This window comes from Bubalus bubalis, chromosome 1, assembly GCF_019923935.1.
Source record: "Bubalus bubalis isolate 160015118507 breed Murrah chromosome 1, NDDB_SH_1, whole genome shotgun sequence".
NCBI lineage: Eukaryota > Metazoa > Chordata > Mammalia > Artiodactyla > Bovidae > Bubalus > Bubalus bubalis.
The window spans coordinates 22133929-22153064 of NC_059157.1; the positions used below are offsets into that span (position 1 = coordinate 22133929).

General features: G+C 40.6%; 1 protein-coding gene across 5 annotated transcripts in view; it reads left to right on the forward strand.

The window, feature by feature from the left end:
- Positions 1–246: 246 nt before the first annotated feature.
- Positions 247–19136, forward strand: part of C1H8orf48 (chromosome 1 C8orf48 homolog) — a 34088-nt gene continuing 15198 nt past the window's right edge. The window contains exons 1-3 of one of the 5 annotated variants that reach the window (XM_044937867.2): positions 247–1943; positions 2401–2473; positions 14251–14596. In XM_044937867.2, coding sequence (XP_044793802.2) covers positions 1156–1943; positions 2401–2473; positions 14251–14292 — 903 coding nt within the window. In that variant the 5' untranslated portion in view covers positions 247–1155 and the 3' untranslated portion in view covers positions 14293–14596. Of the gene's footprint in view, positions 1944–2400; positions 3536–14250; positions 14597–19136 lie in introns of those variants that run through there. The other 4 variants (XM_044937864.2, XM_044937876.2, XM_045164595.1 and 1 more) reach the window with 4 other exon arrangements.

The window sequence follows — 19136 nt, forward strand, 5'->3', positions numbered from 1 at the left end:
AGTCATTCAACACATTTACTCAGTAACAATTTATTGAGCACTTTCTATGTATCAGGTACCCGTTGAGACTGCAGCACAAGACACAGGATTTCTGCTTTCATGGGGTTTTTAATCTGGAGGCGGCGGTGTGGGAGGTATTATCAAATGTGTATAAAATACAGAGTTGCAAACCCGGAAAGAAAGGCTGTGCAGTAAACTGTTGGGGTCAGTGGTGGATATGAAGCTCTTCCAGAAAAAAAAAAAAAAAAGGTGTGTGGGGGGGCGGGGGGGTGGACTTGAAAGAGGAGCAGTACTTAACGAAGAGGGAAGAGCAGCAGTTGAAGTGCCATTCAGAGGAGCACTGCCGGAACAAAGGCCTGGGAAACTGAGATCTGGGAAAACTGCAAAGTCGTCCAAAAATGCCGGAGCACAAAAAGCTGTGCAAGACGAGGCCGGAGCAAGCGGTAAAGTCGGTGCCCTGCCACGCAGGAGTCTCACAGGGTGGTTTCAGTATTTAGATTTTCAAAGATGTGCTCTGCGATTAGATGAGCTCTTAGCTATTTGATAGGCAGATACGTTTTTGCTTGTGTTTTTCTGGCCAGCAGGAGGAGGTATGTTTTTGTTTGTTTGGGGCTTTTCTTTTTCTTTTTTTTGGATGCATTTAGCCCGCGTGTGCATTATCGGATTAGTCAGAGGCCATCTATTCCTGTTGGGAAAGAGGCGTGTTTACTTTTTTGACCCCTGGGGAAGGAGAGTTTGCAACCTTTTCTTGATCGTTATTGGATTTTGTACTAAAATAGCACCGAGGAGGCGGAGACTCGGGAGAGCCAGAAGAGAGGGAGGCTCCGAAAAACTACACGAACTGTGCGGGTGGAGTCGGCTCCGAGGAGCGTGGGGGAAGGGAAGGAGCGCGGCACCCCCCCAGCGACCCTCTGCGCATGACCGCCTCTGGTTGCCAAGGCAGCGGGACGGAGTCGCCCGGAAGGGCTTCCCTTGAGGAACAGCCGGCTCCTAAAACTCATCCCCGAGGGGCTCAGGACTGACCAGTTCCTGAGGCAGTCTTGACCACGGCAAAGCAGATGAGGCTCAGACCCTGATGCAGTGTGATGGCCATCCTCCTAGGAGTCGGAGGATTCAGAGAAACAGGGAGAATTGGCCCCAGCGGACACCGGGACTATGGCAGACCTTTCTAAGGAGACCTTGGAGTCCTTGACTGATGTGGTAAAGAGTTCCGGTTCATTCAGTTCCTCTGGAGGGCTGCAGCCCTGGTCTTATGCCTCTGGGAGCAAGTCTGAGAGTGGATCGCTGCCTTCCCGCTCGGAATATGGAGACAACCAATCTGAGCTTTCGGACTTCAAAGCTAATGTAAAGAAATTGAGCAGAAAATGGATCCACAACCTCAAGGGCAAGGAAACGAACTCTGAACAGTACCGACCGGACACTAACCATCAAACAGAAATCACTCAGGCATCCCCTGAAGAACTGAATGCCCTGCAGTCTTTCTGCACCGTTAAGGTAAACCTGATCCACCATAGAGCGAACTCCAAGGGGAAAAAGAGCAGCAGACATAAAAAGCTGCAGCTTGGACCCGAGGCAGAAGCTTCAGAGGTAGATGCCTTAAAGTGTACTGTCCCTGACGAGCTTTTGAATAGAATCTATTTTAAAAACATGAGGACAACACCCAAACAGGTGGGAACAGCCAAGCAACACATTTCTTCTCGGTGTCCCGACTGTATCAGAAAAAGGGCAGAATTGGCCCAATCTGCCTTCCTGAAACAGAAGAAGACTTTATTGGAGTCACTTCTACTCCAAGAGAAAATAGATGAACATCTTCATACGAAAGACTTCCTTACCCTTGTCAGAGAAGCACACCAGAGCCTTCCCAGGCTTTCAGATGACCCCAGAAGAATCTGGGAAAGACTGAATGAGAGAAAAGTAAAATTGGAGACTCTGGTTTTTGAAAGGTCAGATATAAAGCAGAAAATGTAGCAGAATGGAAATAGTGCTTGTCATTCACCTTTTTGTCTGCTTATTCGCAAACCTCTTATTCTTAACCAAACAGAGGGTGGTGTTTATTAATGATAATGTGTCATGTGGGTAAATGTTTCTGTTGTGTATTTGAATAATTATCATCTCTGTAATAGGGGTGGAGCGGGCACGCAGCCTATAGCACCCAATCCTTAGCGTCGCCACGGTTATTGGGAGACCTTGAGGACAGCAGTCCTCAAGGTCCCACTCTGCCTGTGGTCACCCCCCAGTGGCCATCGTGGCAGAGCATGGGGTGCGAAGCAGTCATGGGGCCATGCCTGGGGACAGGCTGAGGGCTGTCCTGAAGAGCCCCAGAAACCTGGCATGGCCTCCTAACTGGCCAGGCCCAGGCCTTAAAGGAGCAGCGAACCTCTTTCCCATCCTCACCTCCAGGACCTGTGGTATCCATGCCTGGCAGTTCAAGGAGGCCTCAGCAACTGGAGTAAACGGGGAATCTGCCACTCAGGTAACAGCTTCAACCAGCTTCAGTCTCTCTGTTCAAGTTTCAGAAACTGGTCCAGCTTAGATCGGTTGTCTATCCTGAGGAAGTGGCCAGAGGTCAGGGATAATTTGCACAGATATGGAGCATCTACTTCAGGTCCACCACTGTGGTTGGGTCTCTTTTCAAAGAAGGGCAATTGTTTGAGCTAGGAATTCACATGATTGGTATTTGCTACAGCACATATTCCTATCGATCCTAAACAAATGATTCTCTCCAATTTAAATAAGACTGAGAGTCAGTTGGGTTATGGGTTCCCAGCTGGGCAGGGACTGGGGACTTAGCCATGAGGGTGCCTGTCAGCTAAGATCTGCCTCCTCAGCTAGGCCTGGGCCCTGGCGGGAGGACCCAAACTGGGTGCATGACAAGCGCTTCAGGCAGTTATTGGCCTGTGCAAGGATCACCCTCCTCTTAGCCAAGCCTGGACCTCAGAGGGTGAAAGTTGAGCTTTGGGATCTTGCCTTTTCTTGTCTGAACTGAGAATAACATTTATTTTGGTGAAGGTTTATGAGGAATGAGCCATGGACCAGACCTCAGGAACAAAGGATCTGCCACTAACAAATTTGTAACAACTAACACACCCTCCCTCACCTTTCCTATTAAGGGGATTTGTTGAAAGCTTTTGGGGCATTATGGGGTTCTTAAAGCATGGCCTTACAGTAAACCGTTCTATGCTCCAAACTCTTGATGTTTTAATATCCTTTGGCCTTACTGTGTGTGGGCACATGGACCTGCATTCTATAACATTTCTACAGGCACTTTGGAAACAAGAGTTTACTATTCTTCCCTCACAGATTTAAGGACTAAAACTTTCCACCCAGTGTTTTTTCATATTATAGAAGGCAACATTTTAGTTGAAAGAGTTACAAAGTTTTTATAACAATCCAGGAGAGAGATACTGGCATTTTGGATTAGGATTTTGACTGTACAGGTAGAAAGAAAAACAGAAATCTAACAAGGATTTAGAAGGCATTCTTTGGTGAAGAAATGAATATAGGGGTTTAATAAAAGGTAAATGTTAAGAATTGACTAAGTTTCTGACTTGTACATTTGTACGATAGGATAATTTCATTGAGATAGGAACAATGAAAGAGGATGGTATTTGATTAAGAAGGCAATTATGTGGACATGATTAGTTTGAGAAATATTTGGGGCATTCACATTGAGAGGTTGATGAACATTTGGTTATGTGTGCTTGTGATCTGAAGACAAGGTCTAACCTAGAGATTTGAAGTAAAGGGTTGAGGGGGATGGGATCACTGGAAGATACTGTAGTTAGAAATTGAAGTTATAGATGTGGTGAGCTCTTCTTGAAGAAAACAGAATGAGAAGAGAAGAAAGGCTATGACCAGTTCTTGAGAAATTCACCAATTAGTGGCTGGGTAGAGGAGAATAGGAGAAGGCAATGACACCCTACTCCAGTACTCTTGTCTGGAAAATCCCATGGATGGAGGAGCCTGGTAGGCTGCAGTACATGGGGTCGCTAAGACTCGGATACAACTGAGCGACTTCACTTTCACTTTTTACTTTCATGCATTGGAGGAGGAAATGGCAACCCACTCCAATGTTCTTGCCTGGAGAATCCCAGGGACAGCGGGGCCTGGTGGGCTGCCATCTTGGGGTTGCACAGAGTCGGACATGACTGAAGCGACTTAGCAGAGGAGTTGTGGGTTTGATTCTTAAGTTGAGAAGATCCCCTGGAGAAGGAAATGCCAGTCCACTCCAGTGCTCTTGCTTGGGAAATCCCATGGACGCAGGAACCTGGCAGGGAACAGTCCGTGGGGTTCCAAAAGAGTTGGACACAACTTAGCAACTGAACAACAGCAACAACAGAGGAGAATAAGCCAGCAAAGGAGACTGAGGAGGAGTCATCCTAGAAGAATAAAGGAAAACAGGAAAGTGTAGTATCAGAGAGCAGAGAAAGAGAAGATTTCAAGAAGGATGGGCTGTTGAAGCATGCCAACCCAACAGAGTTCACAGGAGATAGTTTAGTCACATATTGGCCTCTTGGCCTTAACAGCAGTCAGTTTACTCTTAGAATCTGGGCAGACTGACAAAGCAGATTGAGGAATAATTGTAAGCTAAGGACATGAGGAATATGGGTATAGACTTTTTTTTTTTTTTAACTTGAAAAGCTCCTTTATTTTTAGTACAGTTAAAAATATCAGAAAGCATAAAGGGCTGATCTAGTGCCCCCTGCATTTTGTTGTCCAAATCATGATTAACAACAGTCCAATTCTGTTATGAATGCTGCTTATTTCTGAAATTCTGAGTAATTTCTTACATTCTGAGTAAATGTCACCAGTTTTCTAGATGACTTACAAATTGTTACTAATCTTATTTTCAAAGGAAGTGGTATGTAGACTCCATGAAGTTTAGCTGTGGAAGGAGAGCAGAGGAGATAATTTTTCTACATGTCTTTACACCTAACCTATAATAATCAAAAACTTGTAAAAATCAGCAAAAAATAGTTTTTGTATCATATTTCAATTCTTCAGTACTAGTCTTTGCCTTGGAGAAGGCAGTGGCACCCCACTCCAGTACTCTTGCCTGGAAAATCCCATGGACGGAGGGACCTGGTGGGCTGCAGGCCATGGGGTCGCTAGGAGTCAGACACGACTGAGCGACTTCACTTTCACTTTCATGCATTGGAGAAGGAAATGGCAACCCACTCCAGTGTTCTTGCCTGGAGAATTCCAGGGACGGGGGAGCCTGGTGGGCTGCCATCTATGGGGTCGCACAGAGTCGGATACGACTGAAGCGACTTAGCAGCAGCAGCAGCAGTCTTTGCCTTTAGACCTTCATTTATGTATAAACATGCTCCTTTTTTTCTATAAAATTTATTGTATTTCTATTAGTCATTCCTAGATAAAATGGGAAATGAAATCATTACCATTTTCATAGTAACTTTTTATTTGAAATCCACACTATGTCATGCTTTATCTTTGCCATATTAGTATAAAAAATTCTGAATTATTTTCCCATTAAGGGTCATAATTCATCCCTTCAGTCAATTAGGCCTTCCAATCCATGCACAAGAGATTTTAAATTTTGTTTAGGTCTTTAATTTTGAAACAAGTTTTGTTTCAAAACTAGTTTTGTGCATACAAGTTGTGTGCTTCCTTTATTCCTAAGTATTTTACTCCATTGTTTGCTATAGTAAATGGATTTTTTTTTCAATTCATTTTCTTTTTGGATGTTAATTATTAGTGTGTAGAAATACAACAGATTTTTGCCTGCTGATTTTATATCTTGAAACTGCTGAATTTATTGATTTGCACTAACAGTTTTTAAGAAAATGGATTCTTTAGGATTTTAGAGCTAGAAGATTTTGTCATTTGTAAACAGAGATAATTTTACTTCTTTCTTTTGATTTGGACATTTTTTTTTCTTGCCTAATTGCCCTGGCTCTAATTTCCAGTACTGTAATGAATAGAAGTAGTGAAGTGAATACTCTTGTCTTATTTCCGATCTTAGGGGAAGAGCTTTCAGTTTTTAACCATTGAGTATGTTTGTGGGTTTTTCATAAATGGCCTTTTTCATTTGGAGTAAGTTCCTTTCTATTCTTAGTTTGTTGAATGTTTTTGTATCATAAAGGGGTATTTCATCAGTTGAGATATCATGTAGTTTGATGTACTCCTTAACCCATTCTCATGCCTCACCTTCTTTGCACTCAGCCCATAACCTTGAAACACTGACTAATCAGAATTAGTTGTAGTCTGTATGCTAAAGCACTAATATAAATTTATAACACTTGTGTCTTCATAATCTTTTCTTTTTTCCTTGATTTGAACAACTGGAGGGTAGAGGTTCCATCTTATACACTTTCTACAGGACTTAGCACAATGCCTGACACAGGATGGTGCTCAAGAAAAGTTTCAATGATGGAAAAATAAGTGCATCCAAATAATGAGATTTAATATGTCTTTTGCATCAGAACAAGAAAATAATCTGCTATTGTTTTGCCTTTGTGTGGCTATTTTCTATAAGTGTTCTCTTTCTCTCCATGGCTTGGATTCCTTTTTATCATGTACATTAATACTTTCTCTCAGTGGCGAATTAGTGGAACACTTTTTGATATCTTTCCATATGCAGCCAATTAATACAGTATTCATTTAAAAGAATATAAAAATATCTCTCTGGAATTCATGTTTTCAGATAGAAAAACATTTATGTGACTTGTTAACTTCAAAGATAATTCATGACTTTTTGCAATTTTGAAATGAGGTAGAAATTCTTGATGCTCAAATTCAAAAAATAGTTTTTAATTCTTCTGAACAAATTCAAAAGGAATGAATATCCTTTCTCCAAATCCTTTATAGCAGCACCCAAGAGATTCCAGTAAGTCTGGAAAGGAAAATCTATCAGATCAGATGCTAAGAAACCACATATTTCCCCAATACACTAAAAATGTATCTGGCAACTTGGTACAGGATTAAATAAATGCAGCATATGTAACTATAATATAGACAATCTATAAATATGTGTCCATGTAGTTTATGTTTTTTATCTAGGTTTTTAATGAAAACAAATTCTGCACTGAGAAATCTATGCATTTAACGAGTATTAGAAAAACAAAATCCTTGGAACAGAAGTAAGTGATGTGCCAGATTGAGAGAAAAGAAAGTTCAGTCCTGAACCTCTGAGTCATTCAAATTCCAGTCTCAGAACTGTTTAGGAATATTTGGGACACCCAGCTCAGAATACCTCCAGTTTTAAACATGTTAGTTTATTTCATGATGAAGCCTAATATAGTAACATAGTTGTTTCTGCAGCAACATAGTTAAACAGGCTGCAAAGAAAATAAGAATTGTGGTTCTACATGGGTATGGGTTCTCCTTCAATTTTTTTCTGGAATTGACAGATGAAAAGTACATACACAAATAGTTAATCTGAGACAGAAAAGGAAAAGACAGCTGAATTCTCAGTTGACAATGCCCTCTGCAATAGAGAATTTCAAATTCTCCAATTTTCTGTAAACTCAAATTACAATGGATATTACAAAATTCTATCAGAGTGGCTCCAATAATCCCAGAGCCTAGTTTTGATGAGCCCACTGTTGGGGTATTAATTGGGGTTTAGGAGAAAGTATGTTATGGTCATTCCATCCCAAATTTGCTTTGAATGTCAAGACTGATGACCCCACATGAAGTCTAAGAAGGTCTGAAAAGGTCTATCGCTCACATATTGAAAGTTGCTTCTGAGGGACACAGGACAAACTCCCAAGCTGATCTAAAAATGGCTGGAGAGAGAGGAAAGATACTGGTTTGGATTTTACTGTGATCAGAGAGTGGGACTCAGGTGAGGATTCACACCTGTGGACTGGGCTTACATGGTCTGAACTTCCTGCCAGTACCAAAGGGAGCCCCTGGGATTTTATCAGCTAGTGCAAAGGTGGAGTGGGAGTGAAAGGTGGGCGTGCACGTTTTTGACTGTCAAACATCAAAAATGGAATCAGACTCTTTATTACCGGTCATCCTTGATGTTTGACTGTTGATAAAAAACGTCATATTTCATTTAATTAAAATTTATCTTTCTTGAGTATGCTTGAGTAAGAGAACTCTATGAGGCTTGTAACCTGAGACAGACAGGGGTGGGGAAAGTTCCATTGAACACCTTGCTCAAGAGCTCAACATTGTGTATTTTTAGAACTGAAATGGTCACCCTTAACATCTGGCATCTCAACGTGGATAAAGTGAGGCCTGTATTGTGGCTTTAATATGTCACCTTGATTTATATTTTGGGTATCTGTGAGGCAAGAGACTCCCATAGTTATTTTCCCCAAGGATGGAAAACTTGGATAAATAATTGCTGTGGTTACCACTGGTGGAACTAGGTGGCTAGAACACTGCAATGGCCCTAGAGTCTGTAAACAAACACGGATGCAGGCAGTTGTTGGGCAGAGTAAAGCTGTTGCCTGCATGAAATCCAGCTAATTTTGCTGATCCTTGAAGCCCATCCTTTGTCAAGGATGCCTGGATTAGGGAATTCAAAGTAGCAGCTCTCTGGAAAGCTCTATAACATGCAGTTTTGTCCATAAAGTGTACAAACTCCTACTCCTTTCACTCATTCGACTCCAAGGAGTCAACTGCCAAGGGCACAGAGAGAAGTTAACTCTCAACTGGCAAGGGTCTGAGGTCAGAGTACCCCACCTTTTTCCTACAGGTGGGGTACTCCAGAGGACCCCAACTTAGGTCCAGGCTGCAGCTAACACTTCTGCTTAGCAAGGAGGTCTCGATGGCTAGGCTGAGTTCATAAAAGGCTGCCCCACAGAAAGGTATGGAGCTGCAGAGGCTCAGGGACTGCGAGAGTGGATATGTATTTCTAGGGGACCAATAGGCAGTCTCCAGTAACCACTCTAGTGGTATATAGTATGAGGCTCAGGAGGGCAGTTTCTCATACCAGAAGTCCACAAGCAACTTACAGTCATCATGGGTGGTGCAGAGGTTTCAGGAGCTATGAGAGGCCTTTGCTCCAGCTTCTGCAGTGAATGGTTCTCTGGGGGCAGGGAATGGGAACTCTAAGGGGAGAGCCTGCTGGACTGCCTCTCAGACATTCCAGAGTCCTTTGTTGGAGGGGAGCGCCAATTCAAGATGGGACAAATTGTGAATAACAGCATAAAAAAGCTTAATAAAACTTGTAAATGAAGAATATGTTGCCTCCAGATCCCCCAAAGGCCTAAAAGATACTGGGCTTGTTTAACATTGTGAGTGCAGAGAAGGTCAACTGCTGCTTCTTGACAGAGATGCCAGGGTCCTCAGGTTACCAAATACTTTCAGAAATTTCACCAGGGTTGTAGGGCTTTGTACTAAATGCAGGAATACCCTCCCACCCCAACCACCCCCATTTCTGAGCTCCCCTCCTCTCCCATGTGGCTCAGATGGTAAAGAGTCTGCCTGGGTTAGGACGATCCCTTGGAGAAGGGAATGGCAACCCACTCCAGTATCCTTGCCTGGAGACAAGGACAGAGGAGCCTGGCAGGTTATAGTCCATGGGGTTGCAAAGAGTTGGACATGACTGAGTGATTAACACTCGCACTTTATTCTTCCTCATCTTCTCTCTCTCTCTCTTTTTTTTTTTTTTTCAGTTTTATCTTCCTACCTAAAAAGAGTTTTATTGTATTTTATGCAACTTAAAGTATCCACATCAGTCACCTAGAAAACATTTTTAATGCATTAAAAAATAAAATAAAAACTTGTGTGTATGTCTGTGTATGAAGGAGGTAGAGCAGATGGAAAAAAAATTCTAGTTTCATAGGGTCCCTGGGAGAGAAAGTTTCGGAAAATAACACCCTCTGGAGAATAACTTCATCTCTCATACAAGAGACTATTTCTATAACCCATGGGAGTAATCACACAGAGCTCTAGGTCAACAGATTTTCCAAAAGTCAGGATGTGGCAGTGCACACCCCAGAGAGATTTTCTCTCACAATGAAGTAAGTATTGAGGGAAAAAAAAAAAAAAATTCTGCAACCACTCTTCAAGACATCACAAATGTGCTATTTAATATTTTCATTTCACAGTATTGGCCACACTGATAAAGTAATTACATATTTAGCCATATGTTGATTCTTTAGGGGAAAAGGAAGTAAGGCTGTGAGCAAGAATCTGTGCTATGCCCTCGCTTAATTTCTGGTGGTTTGCTGACCATTTTTGATGCTCTTTAGCCTATAGACACATCACCCCAGTCTTTGCCTTCATGCTCACACTACATTCACCATGTATGTATATCCGTGTCCAAAATCTCCTTCTACGAAGGACACCGGTCATTAGTATTTGGGCTCACTCCAATGACCTCACCTGATCACCTCTTTAAAGATTCTCCAAATAAAGTCACTTTCTGAGGGAATATGAGTTAGAACTTGAACATGTGCATTTGGAGAGAAACATACTCTAGCTATAACAGAGAGAGCACTAAAGCAGAAGAATGAAACACCCAGAATTTCATCTCAGTGAACCTATTCTAGAATCTTAATTAAAGAGAGATGCTCAAGGTAACAATTTTCAACCATTGCTGCACGTTAGAATTATCTGAGACGCTTTCAAAATATACCCATGCCTGGGCCCTCCTTCTGTATATTCTTATTTAAATGTTGCTGAGTGGAGATCTGGCAGTATTTTCAAAAAATTTCCTCAGAGTATAATATACAGCTGCGTTTAGAGCAACTGTTTTGGGATGATAAAGCTTGAAGCAGGAAGACCAATTTGAGGGCTGTTTTGTTCATCAAGGAAAGAGATAACAAGGCTCTGAAACATGGCATCAGCACTGGAAAAGAGGAAGAAATAGATATTTTGTAGAAACAGGAAGTAAATCAGCAGGACTTGATGACTCATTGAATTGGAGGGATCAAACCAGTTCATCCTAAAGGAAATCAGTCTTGAATATTCATTGGAAGGACTGATGCAGAAGCTGAAACTCCAATACTTTGGCCACTTGATGTCAAGAGCTGACTCATTAGAAAAGACTCTGATGATGAGAAAGATTGAAGGCAGGAGAAGGGGGAGACAGAGGATGAGATGCTTGGATGGCATCACCCACTCGATGGACATGAGTTTGAGCAAGCTCCAGGAGTTGGTGATGGACAGGGAAGCCTGACATGCTGTAGTCCACGGGGTCTCAAAAGAGTCGGACACGACTGAGTGACTGAACTGAACTGAACTGGACTGGAGGGGACAGGCGCAGTAGGGAGGAGCAAAAGGGGACAGGTTAGTTCCCATCAGGTGTATGCTGGTGTTGTCAGAAGATGTTACAAATTAAAGTTTGTTTTCTTTGGAGAAAGCGTGATAATTGAATTGAGGTCTTTTTAGCAATTAACTTACTCTTTTTGAGATCACTGTAGATTGACATGCAGTTCTAAGAAATAATACAAAAAAAATCCCATATACCATTCACACAGTTTCTTTCTAGGGTAACAGCTTGCAAAGCTATAGTCCAACATCACAGCAAGATGTTGACACTGATGCAGTCGAGATACAGAACAATTCCATCAAACTGGGATATAATGAGCTTGAGGTGCCTATGGATAGTGATTACATGAGATTTGTTAAGGTGGCATGGTATAAGAAGTGCTCTTGTCTGGTATTGATCACTCTAAAAGTACCAGAAATCTGCCAAAACTAAGATCAACCTACTTCAGTACCTCAAAGTAATAATATAGAACAAGGATTTTTTTTTAAACTTTGGATTTACATAATATCTAGCAGTGACTTGGGAGTACACATAGGCAACCACTTCACCTATAGAACAAGATCTCCTTGGGGAAATTCTTTAAACACACACTTAGCCATGCATGCACATCCAGAGATGCGTGCACACATACTCCACAAGCGTGTTTACACACAGGTGCAACTACTATTAGAAGACACACAATTTTGTGAGTGACCACTTAGACGAACTCATATTCAAAGAGAGTGACGATTCTGCCTTTTAAAGGGTGTACTTTCATTTTAACTGCAGCCAAAAAAAAAAAAAAAAAAGATTAAAAACAGCTGGAACATGTGTCTATTTTCACCTCCTCCATCTGCTGGAACTTTGTTTTTGGATATCACAGACGTTTTCCAAACAAAACTCTGCTGAACAAAATGATAAATGTGGAAGGGACATGTATGATTCCCTTTTTCTTCGAAGAGCTTTATAGAATAAAAAGTACTGGTGTGCTTTTCAAACATAAAACTAAAACTTTAAACATCACAAATACAGTTTTCAGTGGGTGATATGACATTAATTTACATTTGAAATTGGGTGGTGTTGTCAACTTGAATTCTGGGTCTCTAACCAGTATTTATCTGGGAAGTAAAAATGAAGTCTTTTATTATATGTTGATATTTAGAAAACTGAAACAGTGTGCTAACCAGTCTTTCAAGTTTCTGTCAGTACTTTATCTTTTCCCTTTAATCTCCTCTCCAGAATTACTATTGCTAGGCCTTTGTCATGTCATGCTCCAATTACTATAATAATTTTCTCTCTTTCACTGAAGGCAGTATGCTTTTATACTAATACACTCTAAATAATAACTCAAAATTAATCTCTTAAAAACACTTTTGGTAACATCACTTCCACTGTGTATAGACTAAAATCACAAATCCTTGGCTTTTATTTTGTAGGTCCTACTTCACTTTTCAGCAGGTATTGAGGCCTAGGTTTTAAAAAGTCTTTGGTTCAAATTCTAGTTCTTCCAACTACAAGCACGTTTTGCAAAGAGTCCATTGTGCTAACCCAACTGATGAGTTTTGAGGGTGTGAAATAATGGCAGAGCCAACAGATGGAAAATTGAAAAAAAGAAAAAGATTGCAGATAATAAAATGGGTCAGCCTTGGTGACAAATTGATTGAAAAAGAGAAAATGGTATCAAGCATGATGTTTTCCTTAAGCTATAGTTTGTATTACCTAAGAGAGAGTCCAGGAAAGACAGGTTTGGCAGAATGAGGAGGAAATAATTATTTTGAATTTGGTGTATGACAACTAGGTGAATATATTTACTCCACAGCAGCTAAGAGCCAGAGAAAGAGAGGCAAAGATAAAAATTTTGGAGGCAGCAGAAAATTACAATCACCATGTTCATCCAACACAAGACCATTAAATATAAATTCAGTCCACTACAGAAAAAATACAGCCTAAGTGTATTGTGTATTTAAAACCCCCAATTTTACTGGATAATAATGCAATAAAATTAAAGTGTATTCCATAAAAATGACAGAAAGAGTATTAAACGAAAGTTCAAATAAAAATCTTGGTACCATTTACCTTGAACTTTTGGCTCAAAATAAGATGATTCAGAAATTATGGCTACTTTACTATCTCAGCAGCTGTTTTCACAAAGACTAAAGATACAGACTTGGAATTCATGGTTAAGTGATATTTATTAGACTAGGAGAAGTATGGGGGCTGGGAGAGGTCATGGCTACCCTTTTGTTCCACATTTAGGGAAATTCCTTTATTCCGTGACCAAGCATACAGTTTTGAGATAAGAGAGAAAAGAGAGGATCACCTGGCTAACAAGCTAGATCACCCCAGGGCAGTTGACCAGGTGACAAATGGAGTCAGATTGCCCTCACATTCCTATACGAGAAGATATTTTTCACAGTTCTGGACCATATCCACTCAACATAAAACAGAATCTGATAACAATTATGAGTTGCTAGTGCACAGTGAGAAGTCAAATACCAAAGCCAGTCCTTGCCAAGTTTTTCTTTGTATTTTAACCACATGATCCATATTCTTGATTACACTATCCTTCATCTGTCTAAACAACAGGCTGTTGTTAGTTTACGAAACTTAACCATTCTTAGCCCAGACAAGCTTCTTTAAATTTACAACAAATGGAGGTTTTTGGAGTTCATGTAATTACAGAAAAAGCTAATGGAAAAACAAAAAAGCAAAATCAAATCTTTGTAAGACTATTTGGGAAGGTCTAAAGGAAAAACACTTGCTGTTGCACTAGTCAAGGGCAATGACTCTCCATTTCTTCTGGGAAAATTTTAGCAGATCTTCGTCTGTTGGGTAGATGACATGTGCAATCACATTCAGGTGTTTGTGACTTCTGTTGAGTTGATTTTCTGCTGTTCAGAAGCTCAGCTATTGGTTCACTGAGAAACATTTTAAATTTGCATTTATCTTATTTTAGTGACCTTGAGAATCTTTTTTCATGTTGATTAGCTACTTCCGTGTTTCTTATCTTACGGCTTATTCGTTGTCTCTTTCCTACCCAGTTCTATATGAAATGTTCTTTTTTTTTTCCCTCACAGATAAAAGGAGAGAGTGGATTATTGGTGATAAATAAATTTTGACTTGGACAAGTGAGATGGATGGTGGTGAAATACACTAACGTGCAGACAACTAAGGGAAGATTAGATTTATGAAGCAGGGAGAGAAAGCCAAGATTCCCTTTGACCCTGTGAAGTGTAGTGAGTGAACCTTTTCCATACTGTGGGAATTTAAAATCAGCAGTTGGAAATAAATACCTGGAGTTGGTGGGTAGAGTGCTCCTGCTCAGTAGCTCAGTCGTGTCTGACTCTTTCGCGACGCCAAGGACTGGAGCCCACCAGGCTCCTCTGTCCACAGGATTTTCCAGACAAGAATACTGGAGTGAGTTACCATTTCCTACTCCAGGGGATCTTCCTGACCCAGCAATCGAACCTGCGTCTCCTGCATTGGCAGGCGGTTTCTTTACCACTGCGCCGCCTGGGAAGCTTCTAGAGATCAGATATTTCTTCATTGGTATATGGGCTTTAGAGGCTTAGAACTGGGTGAGGTCACCTAGGGAGCACCTGCTTATAAAGAAACATGCCAAGAAGGATGAGGTCCCTGAGCAACCCAGCGGTCAGAAACCAGAGAAAGAGGATCAAGCAAGTCGAATGAAAAACAGTAGCTACATTGGGGCAAAAGATCTTATATTTATTGACTTTTTGAAATGACTTTAGAAGTTTTAAATTCAACTGTTCTGCCCATCACCCCTATTTTTTCTATTAGGATATTTGTGAATTATCGTTGAACTTTTTTCATGCACCAAAGACATGGACTCTTTGTTATATATAACAAAATGCTTAAATTCCATGCACCCCATTTGTCTTTGATTTCATTTATCTTTTGATATCTCTGCTTTTTGTAGCCAAATCTATTGATTTTTTAGTGTACAAAATAATGCATTGCTTTTTTTTCTTCAAGTGTTCTCGTCCAACCCAAATTTACTAAACATGGACCAATATATTTCTCTCAGTTTTTATGAAGTCTTAAAAAAAAAAACTCTCACTCTCTAATTCATCTGGAATGTATTTTGATAACTGAGCAGACATTTCTTGAAACTTTGGAGTGAACCTTGGGTAGTCAATCTTGCTGCCAAGGTTCTTCCCACTGAGAGGGTTTCCCTCAGTATTCTGAGTCCTAACCCTAAGTAGGGCATTAAGAGCAGAGCTCAGCAGAAGACCCTACTCCCTGAGCCAACAAGTTCATTTTGGTACATATCTGTGAGCCTTACTACTTTTTAGTGACTAAGCAATGATTAATCTCTGTTAAACAGGTTTGGTCATGTTAGCTTTCCAACTATTCTATTTGAATCTGTTGCCTTGTAATTAATCCCAGAATCTTATTGAGTCATGCTCTTTAAACAGGGTCCCACCCTTATGTCCTCCTCCCTTTTTTTCCTCCAAATATTCCAAGTTTGAGCGCTATTTCCTTTTTATTTCTTTTTAAGGGATTTAGCTTCAATGTAGGAATAAGATATTACGATCTAAGGTAGCACAGCTGTTCACATTTCTTATGACTCTGTACTGCAGTATTTCCCACTGCACCTCACCCAATTAGTGTCCCAGTTGCAAGGAATTTTTAATAAGCACCATCATCAGTCTTGTTAGCAACAGGCCAAGAGGAGGTGTTTTGGAGAGGGAGTCTGGCATCTTTATTTCCATTGCCTCCATCCCTCGGGGTTACTTTTTTTTTTTTTTATCATCACACCTGCTTTAGGAATATCAGAGAATTTAACTGCCTCAATTCAACTGGGAACATGTGGCAGCCATGAGTTCTATTCATCAGATATTGCCAGGTCTTCTTCTGGGTCCATGTGGAATGGCAATTCTTTGCTACCCTAAAACTATTTCACCTGAGCTGGTCTGATCAGTGAGATATTGAGTGGAGGTGATGCGTGTCACTCTGACGGAAGCCCTAAGGGTCAATTCACTGTTCACCAACCTGCCAGTTCTACAGAGTAGCTGTCCTGGCAGCCTGGGTGCTGGACGCCGTCCAGCATGAGACAGCAGCAGCCACAAGTTTTGACGGAATAACAAACCCAAATTATTTTAAATCTCTTTCCTTACCAGGTCATTTATTGTTACAGTCTAACAGTGTGCCCCCTGACAGATACAGAATTGGTAATTTAAAGTAGGTTACTGGGACTGGGCTTCCCTGCTGGCTCAGCTGGTAAAGAATCTGCCTGCAATGCAGGAGACCTGGGTTTGATCCCTGGGTTGGGAAGATCCCCTGGAGAAGAGAAAGCCTTCTCACTCCAGTATTCTGGCCTGGAGAATTCTATGAACAGTATGGTCCATGGGGCAGCAAAGAGTTGGACAGGACTGAGCAACTTTCACTTTCACTGGGACTGGCCTGACTGGACAACATTCTGTGAAAGAAGACGTTGACACTAGTCACATCCAGAAGTGATATAGTAAAAATTGATTAGGAAATCAGTTGTGCACACCCTGAGGGAAGGCTTTGGTGTGGGCAGACCTTCATCCTTGTGGTTGAGCTTATAACAGGTACCCTGCTGTACACATAAGGGTGAAACTTATCATATTGTGGCAAAGCGCAGGCCAAGCAATTGAGAGAAAATGTTCATGTAAAGATCTTCTCACCATATTAAAATGAAAATGCTAAAATAAACATAAAGCCTAAATATAAGGCCTCCTTGTTTAAACAAAAAACTTCCTGATCTTCTAAAGTACAGGCCCCTTATTGACCTTGCCTGGGACAGTGTAAGAGCTTTCTGCGTGGCCTAGTTGTATGTGTGTGTGTGTTAATTGCTCACTTGTGTCTGACTCTTTGTGACCCCTTGGACTATAGCCCACCAGGCTCCTCTGTCCATGGAATTTTCCAGGCAAGAAATACTGGAGTGGCTTGTCATTTCCTTCTCCAGGGTAATCTTTCTGGCCCAGGGATCAAGCCTGGGTCTCCTGCATTCCAGGCAGATTCTTTACCATCTGAACCACCAGGGAAGGCCACCCATGTGACCTACTTGGGTCTGTGTTTAGTTTAGAGCAGTTTTCTACAGTTGTTGATTCTATAGAAGTTATTTTTATTTTTTAGCAACAAGCTATTTACTTATTCTTTCACTATCTATCCTAACATTTATGCCAAATTCTCCCAAATTACTTCCATTATTTGCCTGCATTCTGAGATATTTCACAAATTGACCATTTTTACATCAGTTCTTTGCTTTTCTTTTTGGTATCTGCAGCCCTTGTTTTAATTGTGCAGATATCATTCCTTTTCTCTTAAAGCCAATTTCTTTACTTCTCATGTTGTTGTCTTTTCAAAACAATCTGCTGACCACCTTTAAGACATATACTTGCAATGTAGGGATTGTTACAGAAAGTTTTCAAGCAAGTTAAAAGCGTGTCATGCTACCCCATGGACTACACAGGCCATGGAATTCTCCAGGCCAGAATACTGGAGTGGGGAGCCTTTCCCTTCTCCAGGGAATCTAACCCAGGTCTCCCGCATTGCAGGCAGATTCCCACCAGGAAGCCCAAGAATACTGGAGTGGGTAACCTATCCCTTCTCCACCAGATCTTCTCGACCCAGAGATCGAACCAGGGTCTCCTGCATTGCATGCAGATTCTTACCAGCTGAGCTACCAGGGAAGCCCTCAAAACAATCGGCTGACCACCTTCAAGATATATACTTGCAATGTAGGGATTGTTGCCGAAAGTTTTCAAGCAAGTTGAGTGATAACCTCATTTTGGGTTGTTTTTATTTTAAAGCTTCATACAATGCATGTTTAAGCCAATTTATTTCACCTTCCCTCTCAATCAATCTTATAGACTGTGGAAGCTCCTCTAAGATTTGACAACTGATTGACTCTCACTCTTTGATTTCTATTTTACTGTGAGTTTCTATAGATTATTGTACAGTTGTCTTTATTCGCTGAGAAAAAAAAAATGGGATAGTCTGAATCACAGACACCATTTTTCTCTTCAGACATCTAGAGAATCTGACTGGAATGACTAAAGGTCATTTGTGAAGTGTAATCATGACTGTTTTACACAGTCACAAGCATTAAGATCACTGAGAAAGAAAGGATGGAGATGCTTCCTACCCTCCCAAATCAAAGGCACATTTAGTTACTTTCAAATTTTTTGGCTAATAAAAAATCACAAGCATGCTCCTTTTGAATGAGGGTAGTGTTCTAGATGTCAGGTGACAATTCTCCTGACTGTTCTATGATAAGTGTGTTTATTTTCATGAACATACACTATCAAACCAACATTATGAGTACAACATCTTGGAATAATGAAAAAACAATTAGGTAAACAGAAACAACGTATCTTTCAGTATTCAAAAGTCATCTGTGTTTTTGGAATCTTGCCAAAGAGAAATTCACCAAAATAAGATGAGTTCTGAGTAAATATTAAAACTTATTTTTAATCTTGAAGTCTTCAAAGACATTTTACAATCATCAAAGAAGCAATTTAGGAAAAAGAAGTAAGCATGCACCAAATTTGTTGAAGAGCTATGACTCTGAGTTAAAGGAAAAAAAAACCAGGGTGAAAGATATGCTGGTAACTACTAGAGATACATATTTAAACATAAACATACTCTCAAGTAGAGAAAGATTACTAATTGTGAAAATATGTATCATTAATACAGTGCCAAAAGTTGCCTCTGGTTTATTACACTAATATCTTTAAAAAGATCTTTAAATAGAAAGGCACATTTTTTTCCCCTGTAGACCCACAAATGTTAAATCAACCTTAGTAAAATGGTTTCAATAAATTTTGTGGGAAATCTGTGATCATTGCATGTTATGGTATTGGAGTTTTTGTTTCTAAATATGTCACTCGAAAATGATCTAGAAAAATAAGATAGTAAGAAGTCCTCTTTTTATAGAGCAACCATTATATATGCATATGTATTCTAAAAC